At 31.8% G+C, this 21,622-nt stretch overlaps 1 protein-coding gene across 6 annotated transcripts; it reads right to left on the bottom strand.

Annotated features, from left to right (window-relative positions):
- Window positions 1-6,494: 6,494 nt before the first annotated feature.
- LOC105420427 (dihydroorotate dehydrogenase) lies at window positions 6,495-21,311 on the bottom strand. 6 transcript variants are annotated; one of them, XM_088858664.1, is made up of 4 exons: window positions 21,080-21,309; window positions 19,927-19,998; window positions 12,825-12,897; window positions 6,495-6,816 (listed from the first exon to the last, which is right to left on the bottom strand). In XM_088858664.1, exons 1-3 carry the CDS (start codon window positions 21,239-21,241, stop codon window positions 12,847-12,849), a joined length of 285 nt encoding a protein of 94 aa, XP_088714790.1. In that variant the 5' UTR covers window positions 21,242-21,309; the 3' UTR covers window positions 6,495-6,816; window positions 12,825-12,846. The 6 variants fall into 6 exon arrangements, with proteins under 6 accessions (XP_088714790.1, XP_011622277.1, XP_011622279.1 ...); XM_011623975.3 differs by lacking the exon at window positions 12,825-12,897; XM_088858663.1 differs by lacking the exons at window positions 6,495-6,816; window positions 12,825-12,897 and adding an exon at window positions 14,109-14,460.
- Between the last annotated feature and the right edge of the window lie 311 nt (window positions 21,312-21,622).

Genomic DNA, 21,622 nt, shown 5'->3' with positions numbered 1-21,622 from the left:
ACATAATATATGGAATGCAAGTAGTAATAATATGATTAAAAATAAAGAAACAATTAAAATTGATGGCTAAAAAATGCCCACAAAAGATTATTTTCAATATCTTGGGTCGATAATGTAGGAGAATGGAGAGATCGAGGAAGATGCAGCAATAGAATAAAGCTGGGTGGGCGAAATGGAGATGTGCATCTGAAGTCTTATGTGATCTCTGCATACTAATAAAACTGAAGGGAAAGTTCTATAGGACAACTGCAAGATCAACCATGTTTTATAAGACATAACATCTGGCAGTTAAGAGACAACATATTCATATGATAAGTGTAACTGAGATGATGATGTTGATATGGATGAGTGGCAAGATAAGAAAGGATAGAACTCAGAATGAAAACATTCAAGGGAACTTAGAGGTGGCTCTAATAGGCGATAAGATAAGAGAATATAGACTAATATAAGGGAGGAACATGATTTATGTAACCCACCCCAAATAGTTGGGATAAAGCTTGGATGATGATGATGATAAAACATTAATCAATCAAATTGAAACGCTGGCTTTTTGAGAAAGGAGATTGTGGAGTATAAATGTCTCCATTTAAAGCAGTCAGGTGAACTTCTGTTTATTCTGGACCCTCTGTAGGTGTAACAAGTATGATTTTTTTATAGCTAATAGTTGTTTGTTTGTGTTTGTTAATGGGTTGGGAGGATTTGGAAGATGTTGTCTTCCTTGTACATGTGAACCCAATATACCCGATGGAAAACAAATATTTTTTAATGAAATGTCACAATTTTTGTGTTCTCTTGATGTCCCTAGGTGTGGTATGAGTGACTATTATTTAATTAGATGGCTGCATATTTATAATCAGCTATTGTAAGTTCAGGATTCATGATACCCCTTATATGAGGAAGTTCAACTAAGTCATCCAAATCGTGAACTATTAGATTTACCAGTATCAAGCACAAATTTTATGTGGACCAATAATTTGACCGGCGCTTTACATATATCTAAAACTAATAAAGCTTTAGTAAACAATGGAGCTAATGGTCAGATAGCTATGGCAAAACTCGCAATTTCATGGATGGAAAGCTACAAAGTGCCTAAGTACTATGAAAACCAAACTAACAGATTAGAAGAAAGAATTAATTATGGATATTGCACTAAGAAAAAGCCCCATCATCAACAAAATTCAGTTCCTCAACCTCAAAGAACAACTACAAATTGGACTATATATTACTCATTTTCAATTACAATTGAACCTCATGGTGTAGTTAGAAGAGTGCTTGAGGGAAAAGGAACTAATCTATTTTCAGTTGTTGACATCCAAATAGACGAAGGAGGGTGATAAAAATACTAAGCATTCCTAAACAATAGGTATTTTTAAGAAGGTGGACAAACAATATCCAGGACCTTAGAGTTGACGGAGCTGACTATGAAGAACGAGAGGGAAATAAAAGCGGTATCTTGCATTTTTTTAAATAAGCTTTCTCTTGAAAAGACCAAAAAACTTCAATAGAAAGAGTTCCCTTCATCAAAATATCAAATGTCCAAGCAGTCAATTCAAAAATAAAGGAACCTGTTTATGACTTATCAAGAGGTAAGGCACCTAGGCCGGATGGTTAACCAATGGTTTTCTGTCAGTCCTTCTAGGATAACGAGGGATTCTATTAGAGGGGAAGATTAATAAAGCCATCAACTCCTTTATAGTTTTAGTACCAAAGAAGAATGTATATGAGACCTTACAAGATATAAGACCAATTAGCCTCTTTATAATTCTATACAAAATTATTTCCAAAATTCTAGCTAATAAATTAAAGGCGTTACTTCAAAGTCATATTTTGGAACCTCAATCAATCTTTATAAAGGATTGTCAGATAATGAGTAGTTTTTTTGTTGCACAAGAATCCGTTCAATCCAATATGAAATCAAAGAAGCCAATGTTAATTTGCAAGCGTGATGTTGAGAAAGCCTATGATAAAGTGGAGTGGGATAATTTATTGGAAATAAAAAGATGCATGGGTCTTGGAGGAAAGTGGAGGAAGTGCCTAATGGGCTGTTTAGAGTCAACACATTTTGCAATACTAATCAATGAAAGGTCGATTATTTTAAAGGGTCGAGAGGAATTCAATAAGGTGATCCCTTATCGCAAATCTTTTTCGCATTAGTAGTCGAATCCATATTGCCATTCTTTATCACTTAGTAGTGGACCCTATATCGCCATTCTTTTTCATATTAAAATTTTTCTTTACCATGGAGAAAATGAAAATAAAAATATAAAAAGAACGGAATATGAGAAATGATACAATATAGTTGAAATATATAATACGGTATAGTGTTTGTATCTAACCTCCATCCATCCATCTATCATCATCATCATCCAAGCCTTATATGAAGAATCTCAGGTTTCTCTGAAGAGACCTAGTGTCTATTAATTGATATGAATACATAGATTTGTATTTTTATAGACACATTATAGATGACACTAATAGAAACTAAATCATAGACACCTAAACTATACCCAAACTTACCATAAAATACAAGACACAATATCCTACCCTTGCCATATTTACTGATTACAATATACATCTTCTATATTAACCAGAAATACAATATGTACTTTCCTTTTATACTCCTTCAAACTCAAGATGCTATGAAAGAAAGTAGTTGGAGTTTGAACAAGTAGTTGGAGTTTGAACACCAAGTCGCGGAAACGAGCAATTGGATCTTTAGGTGCATACTTAGACAAAGAAAGTAGTGGTGAATCAACACGCCTCGAGAACATATGGCTATAGGAACTCTTGGAAAAGATCAAACAAATCAGAGAGTCGAAATACGACTCGACATATAGAGACAGATCAAAGAGTCGAAACACGATTTGGCAGAGAGACAGATCAAATAATCGAAACACGGCTCAACAGAGAGTACAGATCAAATAGTCGAAACACGACTCAGCAGAGAGTCGAAACATGACTTGACAGAAATTGCATTGACTGGGTGAGCAATAGACTCGTCTTGAAAATTAGTGAGGATGCTTCAAGGACGAGGAATTAACACAACTAAGATGAACCTCATTTTGATACCATATGAAGAGTCTCAGGTTTCTCTGAAGAGACTCAATGTCCATTAATTGATATGAATAAACTGACTTATCTTTTATAGACAAATTACATATGACACTAATAGAAACTAAATAATCGACACTTAAACTATACCCAGACTTATCATAAAATATAAGACACAATATCCTACCCTTCCCATATTTACTGATTATAATATACACCTTTTATATTAACCGGATATAGAATGTATACTTTCCTTTCACAGATTAAATGAATCATGTTCCTCTATTTTGCTTTTATCAAGTATCATATTCTCAATCAAACCATACGTCACTATATTTCTTCTCACTACTCCCATCCATGTCCATTTTGGCCTTCCCCTTGCCCTTTTAGAGCTTTCCACTTGAACCAATTCACTCTTCCGAACTAGTATTGAATTAGGCCTATGCTATATATAGTTTTGATTAATGAAACTAGAGGCGGAATCGACAGAAAGTTATAACTTTAGAGGGATGCTTTAGAATCTAAAAGTATTAAAATTAACCAGATCAAGACATAACATATGGAATGTAAGTTTAGTAATGATAGACCCATAACTCTTCAAATTGGAGTACTCTAGACCTCCAAGATCAAGATGCTGACAGTGAAAGAAGGATTTAGAATGCTAAGAAATAGTTTTACATGGACATTGACACATGTGGCATCTGTAGGACACATCTAAAGTATTTAGTACTTCAACAAAATGCTAATACTACAAGACAATTATGTACAAGCATTAGTTTGAATAAAATAAGGGAAATTTATTAAAGGGTGAGAGTTGTAAAAGGTTGGCACCTTAAGCAATCAAAGTAAGGCATATCTTGAATTGATGCCGAAAGCTGTAGTTCAAGCGCCGAAAATCCCTAAGATGGTCATCAAATCTATTTTTATATTGAATTGTGAAATTTAAAGCTTCAAAACTAGTGCAGATCGAGCAGATTAACAAACACTAGATAATCTTGAAAGTAGACAGTCTAGATAATATATTAGAAGATTCACTTTTTTCAGGACTTAAAATTCCTTCTTTTTTTCCACATCCATACATCTGAGTTGTTCAATTAGACATGTTTTTTACGTTAGAACAGCCTTGTCCATTGAGTTTTTCGAGGTGCGCCTTATTTTTATAGTATAACTCTGACACCTTATATAAAATTTTTCCTTTATAAAATTACCCACAAGATATGAACAATCTAAAACTTTGCCCATATCTTCCGATTTAATCTCAAATCGTCTTGGGTTAGAATAGTTGCAATTAGGTAAAGTGTTAAATACTTCATCGCTAATAAGTATTTAGACAAATTTTTCATAAAATAATAAGGCCTTCTAACCAATATATTATGTAGAGTTTTGCGGAAGCTTTGATACCAATTGTAAAATCCAACACGACAATGAAGAGTGAGAAACACTAACTTTTATTATTAAAAAGAAATATTACGATAATATTTCCATCACTCAACCACCCAAAAATACACTCTTTCTAAAACATGCACGCGCAACCCGTTACTGCAACTCTCACTCACAACATCAACTGAACTTCATGCTTATTGTCCACTATTCCCTTTCAAATGGCCTACCAACCCATTATTTCACACACCCACAATAAGGCATCCAAATTTTATTTATAGGCCTTGTGAAGACTCACAATGATCCACGTGAGCTATCCATTTGAAGAAGGAAGGAATGAGAGAGGGTGAGATGAGCTGGGGTCTTGGACGAGCAACTACTTGTTACGGTCCAGATATTATATTTCTTTTTCTTCATATTTGTGATAAAGTGGTGGACCGGTGGCACTTTAAACTCCTGAGCCCTTGGTTCAGGATCGAATCCCCCTACCACAAGCATTTCAAAATCCTTTTTCAATTTACTGAAGTATGAAAAAATGCTCCTCTTAGTGCTCTCGCAATGTTCCATTTTGGCCATTTGATCTCAACAATCCATGGATTTTTTAGGTGTAGTTGTATAACCCTAACCCGACCCCTGGATTTTTTAGGTGTAGTTGTATAACCCTAACCCGACCCCTCTCTAGAATATGGATTTTTTAGGCATAATTGTATAACCCGACCCCTCTCTAGAATATGGATTCTTTGGGCATAGTTGTATAACCCGACCCATCTTTAGAACGACTGGGTTGTTGGAAAGTGGATGAAACAAGGCAAAATAGAAATTGAAAGAAGCTAAATGGGTTTCAATATCTCTGATCAAAGGCATAATAAGTAGCTTAAGTTTATATATCAGTATACACTTAAGTTTCTCACAGGCAAATTTGTCTTCGGGATATAAAGGAGCAGAGGATTAAGGATACTAACTTGCCAATACAAATGCACAAGTATTGTAAGTTCTTTGTCTTCGAAATATAAGGGAGCAGAAGATTAAGGATACTAACTTGCCAATACAAATGCAAGTTTTGTAAGTTCTAAATCGCCTATTTTTTTAGAAAGAGGAAAAATTGATATGTAAGTTTTTTAGTAAAAGATGAGAAAATATGTCTCTATATATAGAGGTAAAGTGCCCTTTTCACCTACTACACATGACTATTCAAGTACCGAATAAATCAAGATTTGCGTCTCATGAAATCTAAGCTGTCAGTACGGCACGTCCGGTGCAATGACGTGCAATAGGATATCCCATATTTCATGCGGTGACCCTCCAAGTTCCGATTCGGGTTCCGATAAACTAATTATCGCAATATTCAATCACACGGTATCTAATTAGGTTCCAATAAAATAATTGTCACATGCCTACTGTACGAGTGCAAACTCCCGGAGTGCACCAATGCACCAAAGTACACACTTCATATGTGCGTCTTCACCATGGGGCACTATTCACCGGGTGCACTAAACCACAAAAGCCCAATATACCGACAGGCCCTTAGGCCAGTAATGCACTAGAGATGAATCTATGGGAGCATTGAAGTGGTGGCAAAAGTTATACACGAGCCTATCCCACACACTTGTGAAGGGGCACCTCATGTGCTGATACGAGCGCAAGTACACTATCAAGTGCCCTCACCCTCGCCTATGTCCATACATATGCGCGATCGCATTCTTCGCATGCTCCGCATAGGCTTTCTCTCCCTTTGGTTCTTACAACACAAGTAAAAGAGGATGTTCACATATTTATACAAAGTTTTCTCTTCCACATCCGAAATATGGGATAAACAACCCATCATTTCTCTCTCTCTCTACATGTACCAAGACAAAACACCATTTTCAAAGCTCTACACTTTCCAAAATACTATGGAACAAGGGGGTTATTATTTTGAATAACATAAGATATTTTTCAAAGCATAAAAAATAAAAAACACAAGTCGTTGCATGTCTTAAACAATAAAAATATCTCAAAAACTATGTCATAACACTTCGAGGGAGCATATGAGAGAGAGAGGGGTTTGTAGCTTAAATAACCAGTTAATTGGAAAAAACAAAGTAAATTTACCTCGCATGAAGTCTGTAAATTAACCAAAGATTTCAAATGAGAAAACTACAAGTAAATTCCCCTTGTGACCAGCTTAATTTCTCTGCCTTAAGTACAACATCAAGCCTGAAGTCTGTAAATTAACCAAAGATTTCAAATGAGAAAACTACAAGTAAATTCCCCTTGTGACCAGCTTAATTTCTCTGCCTTAAGTACAACATCAAGCCTAAGGGGCCTAAAACTCCTGTCAGGCCCATAAAAATGAGGGAAGAAGTTGACATCATCTACGGCTTCATATATCAAACCATTTCCAAGCTGCCATAAAAAGTGACAAAGAATAAAAGAAGGTTTGCATGTGACATGGCATGAATGATTTTCCTTTTTTTAGGAAGATAAAAAAGAATAAACTATAAAAGCAACTAGGAAAACACATTTAAGCTTATTCATAACATGCCTCATGTATAACTTGTAACTATAGTTTCAAAGAAGCTAGAAATATTTGTAAAACAATCAAAAGAAAGGAAGAAGGAGATTATTTCTTGTATGTAAATATCTCATAATTCAGCCAGGCGGTAGCTAAGAGAAGGGCAAATAATGATATCTCTATAATATTATCACAACGTAAAGCTAGATTTTGGTGGGAGCATCTCACTGACTTAGAACAAATAGCAATAGTAGAAATATGTTTATCTCAATTGGGTTCCAAATTAATTGCTGAAATCATGGCTGACAGATCCGCTTATAAAGTTGTTGACATAGTTTTATGGCACAAAAGAAAACTTACAAATACTTGAAAAATTTTCTGAAGTTTTATGAAAGAAAATATTTAGTAGCCATGCTAGGAAAGATTTCAGATTTGCTCATTGACACAATTACAACAAAAATGTGCTGCTAAAAACATTGGTCCTTTCGGATGCTGGATATACTCGTGCCGAAATCAAAAGGCTTTGTCATAAAGCTAATGCTGCAAAATTGTACAAAAAATGGGCCAAAGCAATGTCATACTATTGGAGGAACAGAAATCATACAACAACCTACTTAACCCTATCAAATTTTAGTCAAGAAATAAAGGTGAAACATGGGAAATCAGGGACCATGTTTTACATGCAGATAATGGCATTTCGTTGCCTAGTGTCCTCAAAAGGTACCGAAATAAGTAAGGGCCATATTCTCCCAATTTACTACTTGAGAAGAGGGGCTGATAATAGGGATTCCAAATGAATAAGAAGAATTCCAAATGAATAAGAAGAAGAATAAGCTTTTCAAGATAAAAATATTTTTGCCTTATAATAGTTTTACTTTTGAAGATTCCTTTCGTTTCCCATTTAGAAAATAGAATTCATTTTTGAAAAAGTGTGGTGACATGACAAATTTTATGTAAGATGCTTTACTTTTTCTTTTGCATTTGTAAAAGTTGGATAATGTGTCCAACGTTATATAGAAAAGATAGAAGAGAATCTTCCTTTTTATTTTTCTGCCCATGCAACTACCTTCACAAAGTAAAGGTAGTATTGAACCTTGTAAATTCTATGAATAAATAAACCTTATTCAACAAATGCAAGAGTGAAATCTTGGTTGTTCCTTTGAGCAGGTATTTAGAAATACTACTTTCTTAAGCAAAATGCAGAACCCGTCTCAAGGTTAAGTTGTCCCTTTAATTTTCTGTTTAATAAATTTGTGCTCTGAAAGCTCATATACATCGGAAGGTTGAATAAGATGTAAAAGATGATGCTGATCGACGTGGATAGATTTCCAAACTCCTCATTTATTTCGTTGTAGAGAAGCCGGTTAGAGTGCCAATCCCTTCTTTTTTTTAATTTTTTAAGGGAAGGTGGAACAACATGAGGTAAGAGGATGACAGAGTCCTGTGTCATCCCAAAATGTACGTCTGTAAACTAAAGCCTCAGCTACAAAAGGAGTAATTTGAACAAAAGAAAACAATCTAAAGAAACTGACCAACAACGTATTCTCAAAGAAAGGTAGCAAAAGCACAAACCATGGAAGAGACAAGAGACTCAATTTTTGGGATTTTCTATGATATAAAAAGAGAAAACATATTAGAGAAAGAAAGAAACAAGACTGTTTTCTTTTTTGGTCTTAAAGGAGGATAGAACAGTATGAGGTGAGAGGATGTAGAGACCTAGAAAGGCCATGGTACTGGTACCCTCTATAACGAGACAAACGTGGACAGTTCATCCTGACAAACGTTGACAGTCTCAATTGTGTCAATGACCAAATCTAAAATATTTTTTGGCATTGCAGCTAAATACGTGGCATTGCATGTAGGAGTTTTGTGTAACACCAATCTGTGACTTCTTTTATAAAACTTTCAGAAATTTTTTCAAAATCATCAAATATTCACAAGTTTTCTTTAATGCAATAAAACCATATGAACAACTTTTGAGTGGAACTTTCATCCACAAATTCGGCAATTAGTTTGGAACCCAAATGAGATAAGCCTCTGAGATCGAAAAACATACAAACCCATTGCACAATCTCATCAATACGAAATATATTCGCTTTTCAGGTAGAAGTCCCTATGATTTCCTGAGTAGGTTACTTTTCTACAAGGGTTTTGTTAGGAACAAGTTGTCTTTACTTTCAGAACGTGTTTGATAACAGGAAGTGTCTTTATAGGAATTTTGAACCTCTTATTGTTCAAGTTTTGTGTTTGATAAAAAAATTGAACTTCAAACAAAACTTCAAGAAACTGTTCAAGTTCTAATCTTGTTTTAAAAAAAAAGTTCCAACCCAAGGGTTGAAACTTAAACTTGGAACTTTTTTTTTATGAACCCCCCCCTCATATACAATATAATTTATTGTACAAGATATAATATATTTTATTATATTTATGTAATAGATATTTATAATATTATATAATAAAAATATATACAATGGATAATAAATTATTTTATTATATATATATATATATAATATTATTTTATGTATATTATATAACAAAAATAAAGATTAATAAAATAATTCACTATATAATATATCTTATATAATACAAATATATATATATCAATAAAATAAATATACAATACACTATATTATATTTTACATTATGTTATATATGATATATGTATATATTTTATTGTATAATACATAATATACTTTTTTGTATAATATATAATATAGTTTATTATATTTCATATTTTATTTATATAATCGATATTTATAATATTATATATTAAAAATATATATTATAAATAAAAAATATAATGTATAATATACTATATTAATGTATATAAATATATATTATATAATAAAAATAAATAAAAATATATATTATTATGATATATATATATATATATATATATATATATATATATATATATTATACATTTATGTAATATAATATATTTCATTATATAAGATATATTATATTATATAATAAAATAAATATAAAATACACAATATTATATATTATACTATGTTATATATATGATATAAAATATATATTTATATATTATATATTTATGTAATTTAAGATACATTCATTTATATATATATATATATATATATATATATATATATATATATTCTAAGGAACAATTAATACGGTTTACTTCAAAAGCCTGGAATCCAACACAAAAGAATTATTCCACTGTTAAAAAGGAACTACTTGCTATCATCCATTGTGTTTGCAAATTTCAAACTGATATTCTCAATCAACATTTTCTCATACGCACTGATTGTAAAGCCGCAAAGGATATTCTGCAAAAAGATGTCCAAAATCTTGTTTCTAAACAAATTTTTGCTCGTTGGCAAGCAATTTTATCTGCCTTCGACTTTTCCATTGAACATCTGCACGGTTCTTCTAATTCCCTTCCTGACTTCTTAACCCGTGAATTTTTGCAGGGGGGACCATATCCACCATTATCCACCATCATCATCCTAAAAAAGACAACAACAGGACGAAATCATTTCGCCCTACAGTTTTCTCTTCTCAAGGTTTGCATATCTCTAAACATATTACTAATACAAAAATGAATCCTTCTTCCAAAGGCAAACAACCAATGGATCTAATTCAAAGCAACAGATATGGGCCTCTCATGCCCAGTCATTCTCCTCTTGACCTAACCCCTATGTCACCCTTGAGGTCCACAAATGTACCAGAATACATAATCCAATCTCCTCCACAAAGTCCATTTGTTACCCCAAGTCCAGCATTCACCCCAGCATCGTATCCCAATAAACAAACTTCAAATTCTCCCAAGTCAGTATATACTGACATTGCTTTCTTACCAGAAACTATTATCTCAGACAATCATATTGGCTTAGACCCATGCAAAATAGCTCCCCTATATTTATCCAACCATATGAACTCTTCTTATGGTATCAAGAACCGAGAATGGTATGAAGCCATACTTATGGAAACTGGTTCAGTTTCCATAGTACATTTCTACCAAGAAAATACCAAAATATTTGCATATTCAAAATTGCAAATCAAAAGGTTACTTTCATATGAAGATTGGGGCTGCAATCCCAATCAAGGGAAAAAGCTTCTCATTCCAGGATTTCAATATAAATCATATAAGTATAGTGAATATATTGAAGCATGGCACAAAGTCTTTGCTTACCAAAATCAAAATAATACACACTCCTGGTATATCCAATTCAAATTCCCTATCCTTGAGAGATTCCCTAGCTGGTTCCGACATTGGTTCTTAATCTGGGGATCCTTAACCCAAATAATGCCAGAGCCATTTCAAGCCTTACAAACTAAATTTGTTGAATATAATACTTGCACTGAAACCGATGATTACCACCTTTATTTCATGGCCATCTACCAAATTCCCTGGATTCTCAAATGGGAATATTCAATCTCTGAAAATAATACTCTTGACTATACTTACATTCCCCAACTTGGCAAAACCGTGAAGGTTAAATAGTGGGATATCTTCAATGCTAATCCTACTACTTTACCTTTGAAAAGAATACCTCCGCAACCCACAACCTTCAACTCTGCTACATATAATACAGTCAGTCTCCCTACTTTCTCAGCCTATCTCAAAAGGTTGAAACAGTCAAATCCCAATGCTACATTTGAGGAAATAGAGCAAACATTGCTCCATGTTTTCACCCCCAATAAAGCCGTACCAACATCATCAGAAGAAACAGTCCAATCAGGAAATCCCCTGTTGGATGATTTCAGCCAAAGGCCCACAGAATGACCCGACCCGGTGGTCCAATTCCTTCTTCAGCATCGACATGACTACACCGACATTGATATGACTACACCGACAGTGATAAGACTACTACAGCATACAATATTCTCTTTTCAATAAAGAAGACGCGTCCCTCTACAGGAAAGATTCCTTCTGCATAAACGACAAAAGCCACGTTGCACTCCCTCTACAGGAAAGATTCCCTCTTCATAAGACGACAAAGGCCACGTCACATAAAGGACAACCTTGCTCCCTTTCAGGTCACATCAACCAATAGTCATCAGCAAATCAGTGATAGCCACGTATCATCTCCTTATCCTTACGGAGCCTTCTCCAGCAAGCAATCAATCCTGAGCCACAACTTCCTTCAGCCAATCACATCCTTTCCTTCATCGGCAAGCAATTAATTCCAGCCACTCATTGGAGACCAAGCCCTCTATAAATACCTCTTCAGCCAAGAAGAATTCAGAGCATCAAGGATATCTTCCAGCATACCAGCAGACGATCTCAGCAGCAGCACAGCAGCACAGTCTCTTTAGATCTAGATCTTCTCATACTTTCTCTCTCATAAGATCTCTTCTCTTCTTCTTACCTTCTTCTCCTCTCAATCTGTATCTAAGAAAGGTCATCGACGACTGAACTTCATAAAGTCGGTAACCTCCATAACTTTTATGTGTGATTATGTGTGATTGTAATCAGTCCTCTTTACCTTCCTATTTGCCCTCCGAGTGGAGGAAATTCGCAAGCCTGTGTATTTGTAATCAGTGAGTAATGCAGTTCAAGTTAGTTTTTACTTTCAAAATCTCTGATTATACTCATACTTCTTGGATTGTCTTTGACATTTCAGTATTACCAATTATTGTTATAATATTTGCATTTCTTTATTACATTTCTATACTTCAGCAATTAATAACCTATAATACTACAATCTTTTCTTACTTATTATAAATTCCGCAATCTTTTATAATTTCCTTACCAGTTTAATACTTAGGGAGATTCTTGGGCAAAAATGGTATCAGAGCCAACCCTGTATTAGAGATCTCATAGTATTACCAGTTTTGCTATCTTAAGAAACTTAAGAAATTTATCCATTAGAGAAAGTTGGTCCGAGTGTTAAGACACGAGACGAAAAGGTCTTATGCAAAGTACCGCCAAGGCCGAGGAAGAGCCGTTAGGGAAAACGCTGGACTTTTGGTCGTCCTGAGTTGTCATTATCCGCAACCTAATAATGGAGAAATTTATTAAGAATCTAACAGATACCACAACTAGTAAAACTAATAGAACTCTAAGGATCAAGAACAAAGAAGAACTTGTTATAAATGATATTGAAAATCAAATCCAAAATTGGAACATACCCAAGGTTCCTATATCTGATATTTACAAAAAAGGTACATTCGACCTCAAAGTCGGATATGCCATAAAAACAGTAGAAGAAACTCTCTCCGTTACTAGTAATCAAGAAGATTTTCAATTATTATCTAAAAAAATATTACAAGTTCATCAAAATAAGAATTATAAATATTTACATATAGGATTAATACAAGTAGCAGTTAAACCACTCACTAGACTAGGACTAAATAATTCTATTCTAGTTTGTTTACGAGATACTAGACATAACAAATTCTCAGATTCGTTACTAGGAATGGTAGAAACTAGTTTATGTAGTGGACCAATATATTTCAATTGCTTTCCAAATTATTCTGTATCATTAACAGACCCAAACATATTAAATGTTTTATCTTTAAATCTTAAAACACAAGGATTTGACATGATGACGGGTTCACAAAATATAGCCATTATTTATAGAATATATTATAAGGTAATGAATACATTATGTCCTAATATACTCCAAATAGACAATAAGGGACAAACAATATTTTTTCAAACCAATATAGAAAAATCAAATACGATCATACCAAAAACAATATCATGGTCAGATATAGTCCTACCCCATACCTGGGCTATTCATAATAACAACCAACCATCATCACAAAATCCTATTCAAAACATCCCAGACAGAATTTCAGAATACACGGATGGAAATGTTGAAATCCAATTTACTAATAATAGTCTTTTAACTAAGACATCCACATCAGAAACCATAAGCAACCATTCTTTTAGAGACTTAGAACCTCCACGAAAATCCGTTACAACCTATGATCGGAATTCTCATATATCAGCTACTCCAATTTCAAAACCACAGTTAGAAGGATTTTTACGCACATCTGATAATATTATTATACCTCAATATGAACAAGCTGAATCAGGATTTATCCAAGTGCTACAAATTGAAGAAACATTTACAAAGGAGGATATTATAAATGATTTTCTATCTCCAGAAAATGATAATATTAGAAAATGGTATGTTAAAGAATTCAAACCTAGATTAGTAGAACTATTCCATTCCCAGTTCAATAGTTGGAGACAAAAAGGAAATAAAGGAAAATGTTTTTTCGATTGGTTAAGAGATACTCTTAAACAACATAATATCCCAATTCCTGAGTTTGAATTAAATACTGTAGAAACTCAATATACTACCTTTAATACAACAGAAGGAAAATCAATTAAATCCATACACCCTCCAGAACAAAGTCTGAAAATACAAGGGATGGCAACTACGGTACCAAAAGCTTCAGAACAAACTGAAGGATCGCCATCTACCCAAATAGTTGTCTATGAAACAGTAGCCATACCTTACAAATTGAATAATGCTAATATACCTCGTATAGAGTTACTTCCACACATAATTGAACAAAACAATTATACAAATCTCTGTCTTCATAACCTAGGAAAACAATCAAATAGAATAGAGAATTTATTACAACCACCTAGTCACAAAGAGAAAAAACAATTGTTTTTCAAACCTCCTCCTGATTTGAATAAAGAAAAATTTCTTATAGGCGAAGATAATACTACCCTTATGGGACAACTAATTTCTAAATTATCAAAATTAGAAATAAAAGAACCTAAGCCAACAATAGTAATATCCGCCCCTATTCTCCCAGACGGTACTAAAGGAAAAGAAAAAATCCCTGAACATGATACTATGACATTACAAGAAGAAACACTTTTCCAAACTAATGAAACCATAGAACCATCTATAGGACCATCAATTGCCAATACAATACAAAATATGCAAAAGGCATTTTCAGAAATACAACTAACTCCAGAAAATATCAATCGGATTAATTATAGTAAAAATTGGCAACCAATAAATGCTCGCCCATATTATAAGAGACCAACTCCTGTTGATATACAATTAGAAGAAGACTTAACAAGTCATACTTCTACATATTCTGGAAGAACCATCATAGATTGGAATATAGACGGTATCTCTGATCATAGGATCCTAGATACAATGAAGCATATGACTATGTATGCATCTGCTTGTAAAATGGCTGGAAGCCATGACCAAGAAATAGCCAAAGCTATAGTCTCAGGCTTCACTGGATGGCTGAGAGGATGGTGGGATTCATATTTAAATGAACAAACAAAACAAAATATATTAACCAATACTAGGCAATGGACAGCAAAAAATGAACATAATCAGGATATGGTATATTCTGAGAGTGATGCTGTCAATTCTCTAATAAACACCATTGCTCTTCATTTCATAGGGAATACATCAATACTTGCAGCAAGGACTGCTGACCTTCTATCCAATTTAAGATGTCCAACATTGTCACATTATAAATGGTATAAAGACGTCTTTTTCTCCCGATTACTTATACGAGAAGATAGTCACCTGGATCACTGGAAAGAAAAATTTGTAGCAGGACTACCTTACCTCTTTGCTGAAAAAGTAAAAGAACGTCTCAAAAATAAAAATAGCGGCATGATCAATTATTCCCAATATACTTTAGGCGAGTTATCTTCGGAAATTTGTGCTGAAGGCTTAGCCCTATGCACAGACTTAAAACTCAAAAGACAACTCGATAAACAAAATCTAAGTGGCAAGAAAGAATTAGGAGATTTTTGCCAGCAATTTGGCTATCATATGGACCAAGGACATATAGATAGAACCAAACCGCATAAAATACATAAAATATATAAAAGGAAAAAACATCGAGATAAACCCGATAAAACGTATAAATCTTTTCCAACTAAGCAGAAAAAATACAAGAAATTTACAAAACGTTTTGCTTCTAAATCATTTCAAAATAAGAAAAAATTACCTGTTTGTTATAAATGCGGAAAAGTAGGCCATTACAAAAGCCAATGTAAAGTTAAACAAAAATTAGACTCGATCACTTTAGATGAATCCATTAGAAATAAAATCTACGATATTATTCAATTATATGATTCAGATAGTTCAAGTTCGGATACTACTTCTTCTAGTAGTGATACTTCCTTTATAGGTACAATACATAATGATGATTTTTATTGGTCAAATAACAGTTCGGATATTGACGATGCTAATGAAATATGCAACTGTCCTATATCATCTGATATTCATACATTAACAAAGGAAGATAATCTAATTCTAGATTTAATAGAAAAAATATCCGATCCCAATGAAAAAAGAGAAATAATTACTCAATTTATAAATCTAACTAAATCAAAAACAAAACATACACCATTAATTAAACCTCCTGATAATTATAATTTTTCTGATATTATGAAAAGAATCAGTCAGCATGAAGCTACCCAAAAGGAACCTACTATTGCTGAACTCAAAGCTGAAGTTAATACTGTCAAAATCGAATTATCCCAATTAAAAACACGAATTCAAATTCTTGAACTTCATAATACTTCTGGAGTACAGACTGAGGAAGACATGGTAGAATTCAATCATTTACTCAAATCATATCATCCCAATGACTATTCAAATCATCCTAATGATTATTTAGATCAAATACATTGTGGTGAATCTTCATCCAATAAACATTCGGTTAATATAATAAATAAAGTAATCACACAAAAATGGTTTGTATTAATAACTATTGTAATAAATGATGAATTTGAGTTTCAATCTTTAGCATTAATAGATTCGGGAGCTGATTTAAATTGTCTTAATGAAGGATTAGTTCCTACTAAATATTTTGATAAAACTACCCAAATCCTTAATACAGCCGATGGTAGTAGACTATTTATCAAATACAAACTTTCCAATGCAAAAATATGTACGGAAGGACATTGCTTCCCTACTCCATTCATCATGGTCAAAGGACTCAGCCAAGCTGTAATCCTAGGAGTCCCTTTTCTTACTTTATTATATCCAGTTACAGTTTCCCATACAGGCCTTGAAACAAATATACATGGTGCACCCATTAGATTTGAATTTCTTGATAAACCAAGAATTAAAGAAATAAATACTGTTAAACAAAATATCAAAAATAAAGAAAGCTTCTTAGGATCATTACAATTGGAAATCAAACATAAGATTATAAGCGAAAACCTCCAATCTTCTGAAATAATACAAAAAATACAACATCTTAAGAATATTATTGAAAAAGAAATATGTAATGAACTACCTAATGCATTTTGGCATCGAAAACAACATATAGTAGGATTACCATATGAAACCAGTTTTGATGAATCAAAAATACCAACTAAGGCTAGGCCAATCCAAATGAATACCGAACTATTACAAACATGTCAAACAGAAATAAATAATCTACTCAATAAGAAATTAATACGTCCTAGTACTTCTCCCTGGAGTTGTTCTGCTTTCTATGTTAACAAAAATGCTGAACAAGAACGAGGTGTTCCTCGACTAGTCATCAATTATAAACCCCTTAATAAAGTTTTAAAATGGATCCGATATCCTATTCCGAATAAAAAGGATTTGCTAGATAGATTATTACATGCTGTAATCTTCTCCAAATTCGATTTAAAATCTGGTTTTTGGCAAATACAAATAGAAGAAAAAGATAAATACAAAACAGCTTTTAATGTTCCTTTTGGACAATATGAATGGAACGTTATGCCTTTTGGTCTCAAAAATGCTCCATCCGAATTTCAGAAAATTATGAATGATATATTCAATCCCTTTTACAAATTTATATATATATATATATATATATATATATATATATATATATATATATGGAAAATACTACGCAACACCTATAGGTGAAAATGAATAGTGATTTCACCTACCCCCATCACCGTCCAAAGTTCATCACACTGTCACGATTGTTCGGTAGTGTTTCATTTTTCATTTTTTTTCTACAAATCGGAATAGCCTGAAATTTGGAACATGTATTCATAAAAAATAGGGAAATATTTGAAAAATATAAAAAAAATGTTTTACATGAAAAATATTGACCAAAATACCCTCGAAAAGTTTTGGGAGTATTTTGGTCAATATATTTTTTACGGATATTTGTTTTATATTTTTATTAGATGCGATTCATTAAGATGTACTTACCTTTCAAATTTCAGGCCATTCCAATTTATAAAAATAAAAATAAAAAATAAAACTCTACTCGACAATCGTGACTACGCGATGAAGTTGGGACAGTAAACGAAATCACTATTCATTTTCGCTTATAATTGTTGAGAAGACTTTTCCTATATATATATATATATTAAAAATAAATGTAAAATGCAATATATTATATATTATAGTATGTTATAAGTATTATAAAATATAATAGATATTTATAATTTCATATAATAAAAATATATATTAATAGGATAAATATAAAATACAATGTACAATATACTATATTATTTTACATTATTATGTTTATATATATATATATATATATATATATATATATATATATATATATTATAATAAAATAAATATAAAATACACTATATTATAAATTGTACTATGTTATATATATTTATATATTATATATTTATATTCAAATTATTATCAATAAAAATATAAATATAAGATATTTACCATATATCCCAGGAGTTATCAAACACAACAATTATGAACCTTTTAATTTCTTAGGGAGGTTATCAAACGTAGAAACCAATGAACTTTTTAATTTCTTAAGGAGGTTATCAAACATAGAAATCATGAACTTCTTAAGTAACTTCTAATTTAAAGTTCTTAAAGAACTTCCAACTTACCGTTTATGAACGATTATCAAAAAGGCCCCAATGTGCAAATACATTGGTGCCAAACACACTAATGGCAAATTTCTAAGGTTCATAGTCAAAATTATTTAACGGTCTTCCATCTTGCTACTCTAAATCGGAATATTTTAATTGAATTGCTCTTCATGTAATTGACTTGTCATCATGAAGGTAGAATTTGTTTTATTGGGAACAAAGTTGTTAGAAGTATTGAGCCATCATACAGCCAACAATCCATTCTTAAAGAAAGGCAATGAAAACTAATATTCGAAAAGTCGACTCAGATCGTATTACTCGGCTGGGCCCAGCCGAGTACTTGACTGACTCTCCTCGAGCTGAGTACAATAGCAGTTGAAAATTATTAAAAAAATACAAAAAAATTGAAAAAATAAAGTCAAAGCAAAACATAACAAAACACAACCAATTATGATTAAAAAATAGTGAAAAAATAAATTTTTAAAAAAGTGACCAGAGGTATTTTTTGAAATTTTTCGAATAAAATGGAAAAATATAGAAATAAGTATTCATGACAAAATACTTTCCAGTTTTTGTCAAAATGATAGAAACATAAATAACCATGTTTTTTTCATATTTTTTTTGAAAAAAAAACATAAAAAAACATATTACAAATATATTTTTGAGCTTTTGGAATTTTTTTTAATTTTTTTATATTTCAATTAAAAATGAAAGGGTAATGATTTTATATTTCAATTAAAAATGTATATTTTATATTTTATATTTCAATTAAAAATGAAAAGTATATTTTATATTTCAATTAAAAATAAAACGTATATTTTATATTTCAATTAAAAATGAAAGGGTAATGATTTTATAGGATTTTTTTTATTCTAAATTATCACCATTAAAGTTGACATGGATCTCTAAAAAAAATTATCATATGAGTGTGGGATTTGACCTTTTTATAAATCTATAAAAAATTTAGCTAAATTTAATGATAATCATTTGAGATCCTACACAGATAAGTGGAAGAGGGTCTTATAAAATCATTGTTGAAAATCAAAATAAAGCTCCCAGCTTTACAATAATAATAAAAAAAATATTCAAAATCAAAATAAAGCTCCCAGCTTTACAATAATAATAAAAAAAAGCTGGTTCAGATCTTTAACTTATGTACCTTAAAAAAAAATAAAAAAATAATAATAATAATAATAATAATAGAATCCTCGTTGTAGTGAAGTTCCCAACATACCTTTCTAGCGTCAATTTGAAGCAAGTATAGACCCTCCCGTCCACGAAAGAAGTTGTTTAGAACAGCTTTTACCTTGAATCAAACAACAATTATAACGCTCTTGGGTCAAGCAACATGAAAAACATCTGCTTTTTCCATAAGTTCTACAAAGTGGCATACTATTTTTCTTTTGGAGAGAATGTAATGCTAAATTGAACCTCTTACATAACTCATTTATCTACATATATTATGCTGCAAGATAATTATTTATCTATATCTACATATATTATGTTGCAGTTAAAAATAGGAGCTATAATAAAATAATACTAATATTGATGTTGTATATTTCCTAAAATAATAATAATAATTTATTTATTATGGAAAAAGTTTATATAAGATCGAGGCTTTAAACCATCAAACTAAGACACACCTCAAAAATTCACGGGAGGATGCATGGACATAGAAAAAATGGATTTCTAAGTCTTGGAAATAGTGCAACACGCCGTTAGTTTTTCAAGATTTCTAAGTATTCATAGATCTACTTGATCTACACTATTTTTTAAACATAAAATTTTATAATTAAAAATAAAAATAAATTTTTACGGCATCATAAAGATCTATAGTAATGAAGGGATATCTTTTGACACTAATTGAAAGGTACGCATTATTTTAATTATTTAAAGCCTCAGCCTTATACAAACCACATCCTATTATTATTATTATTATTTTATTATTATTATTAATTTATTATTATTATTATTAATTTATTATTATTGTTGTTATTATTATAAGATGATATTAATTTGTTAAGATAATAAAACAATGTTATAAAAAAAATGTACCGATATTATAGGTTACTATTATAGTAACAATATTATTATATTATAGTTAAAATTCCGGCAAACTTTTATTTGATGGCTATCTTTTTGTATAATTGGTACTTGATCATGCAGTAAAATTTAGGGTCAAAACGAGGTTTTGTTCATATTTCCCAAAAAAATTCATAATTTGGAGTTTTAGCGCATTTTCAAGGAAATTATCCGGAATACCAAACGAATTTTGAAATTTTCGCCACGACTATTTCTTGAGCAAGTTTCTGCCACTAAATGAGAGATCTGTAAACTGAAAGTTGGCCGAAATTCACAGAAATTCAGAGCTGAAACTCTGAGAATACCTGTTCGATCGTGCTTAGATGGATGCATCCCGTCTGTTTGTCCAAATCCCCTCCAAAAATGGACCCAGTCCTCTGCAGCTCCTTCCATTCTTCTTCTGTGCTGATCCTATAGACATGATCATGGATTAGGGTTGGAGTATTTCCTGCTTTCTCCTCAGCCATTATTGTTTCTAGACCAAAACAATATGAAAGAGTACCAACCCCTTGTTGGAAGTAGTTATAGGATGAAGTTTCTGTAAGGCCTAGGCTTTTTGAGAACAACATAAAGCCTCACCTCAAATCTTTATCCAACATAAATATCTATGATGGATCTAAAATCAATTTTCAACACTGGTAATAAAATTTGAAATTTTAAAAATAGTATAGATATTACGGAATATATGACTCACATTATTCTTGTGCGGTTTCATTTCAAAGATGTATTTTTTATAAGAAAACTTAGAATTCAACGGTCTCAACCATGATAATGATATAAATTTAAAAATTTTCTTTTTCAAAAAAATATAATATTAATTTTTGAATTCCTTTTTCCAATGTCCATTT

The sequence above is a fragment of the Amborella trichopoda genome, chromosome 2 (assembly GCF_054954075.1).
Source record: "Amborella trichopoda isolate Santa Cruz 75 chromosome 2, AtrichopodaSantaCruz75HAP2 v2.0, whole genome shotgun sequence".
NCBI classification, from domain to species: domain Eukaryota; kingdom Viridiplantae; phylum Streptophyta; class Magnoliopsida; order Amborellales; family Amborellaceae; genus Amborella; species Amborella trichopoda.
This window is presented reverse-complemented; position numbering and strand designations above follow the sequence as displayed.

Excerpts from the sequence above, each read along its gene's own strand:
- LOC105420427 (XM_011623975.3), bottom strand. The coding sequence starts at position 21,241 with ATGGCTGAGGAGAAAGCAGGAAATACTCCAACCCTAATCCATGATCAT. Across the intron at positions 19,999-21,079 it reads ATCTAAGCACGATCGAACAG|GTAAAAGCTGTTCTAAACAA; the intron begins GTATTCTCAGAG and ends GTTTGATTCAAG. Across the intron at positions 6,817-19,926 it reads TTCAAATTGACGCTAGAAAG|CTTGGAAATGGTTTGATATA; the intron begins GTATGTTGGGAA and ends TTTTTATGGCAG.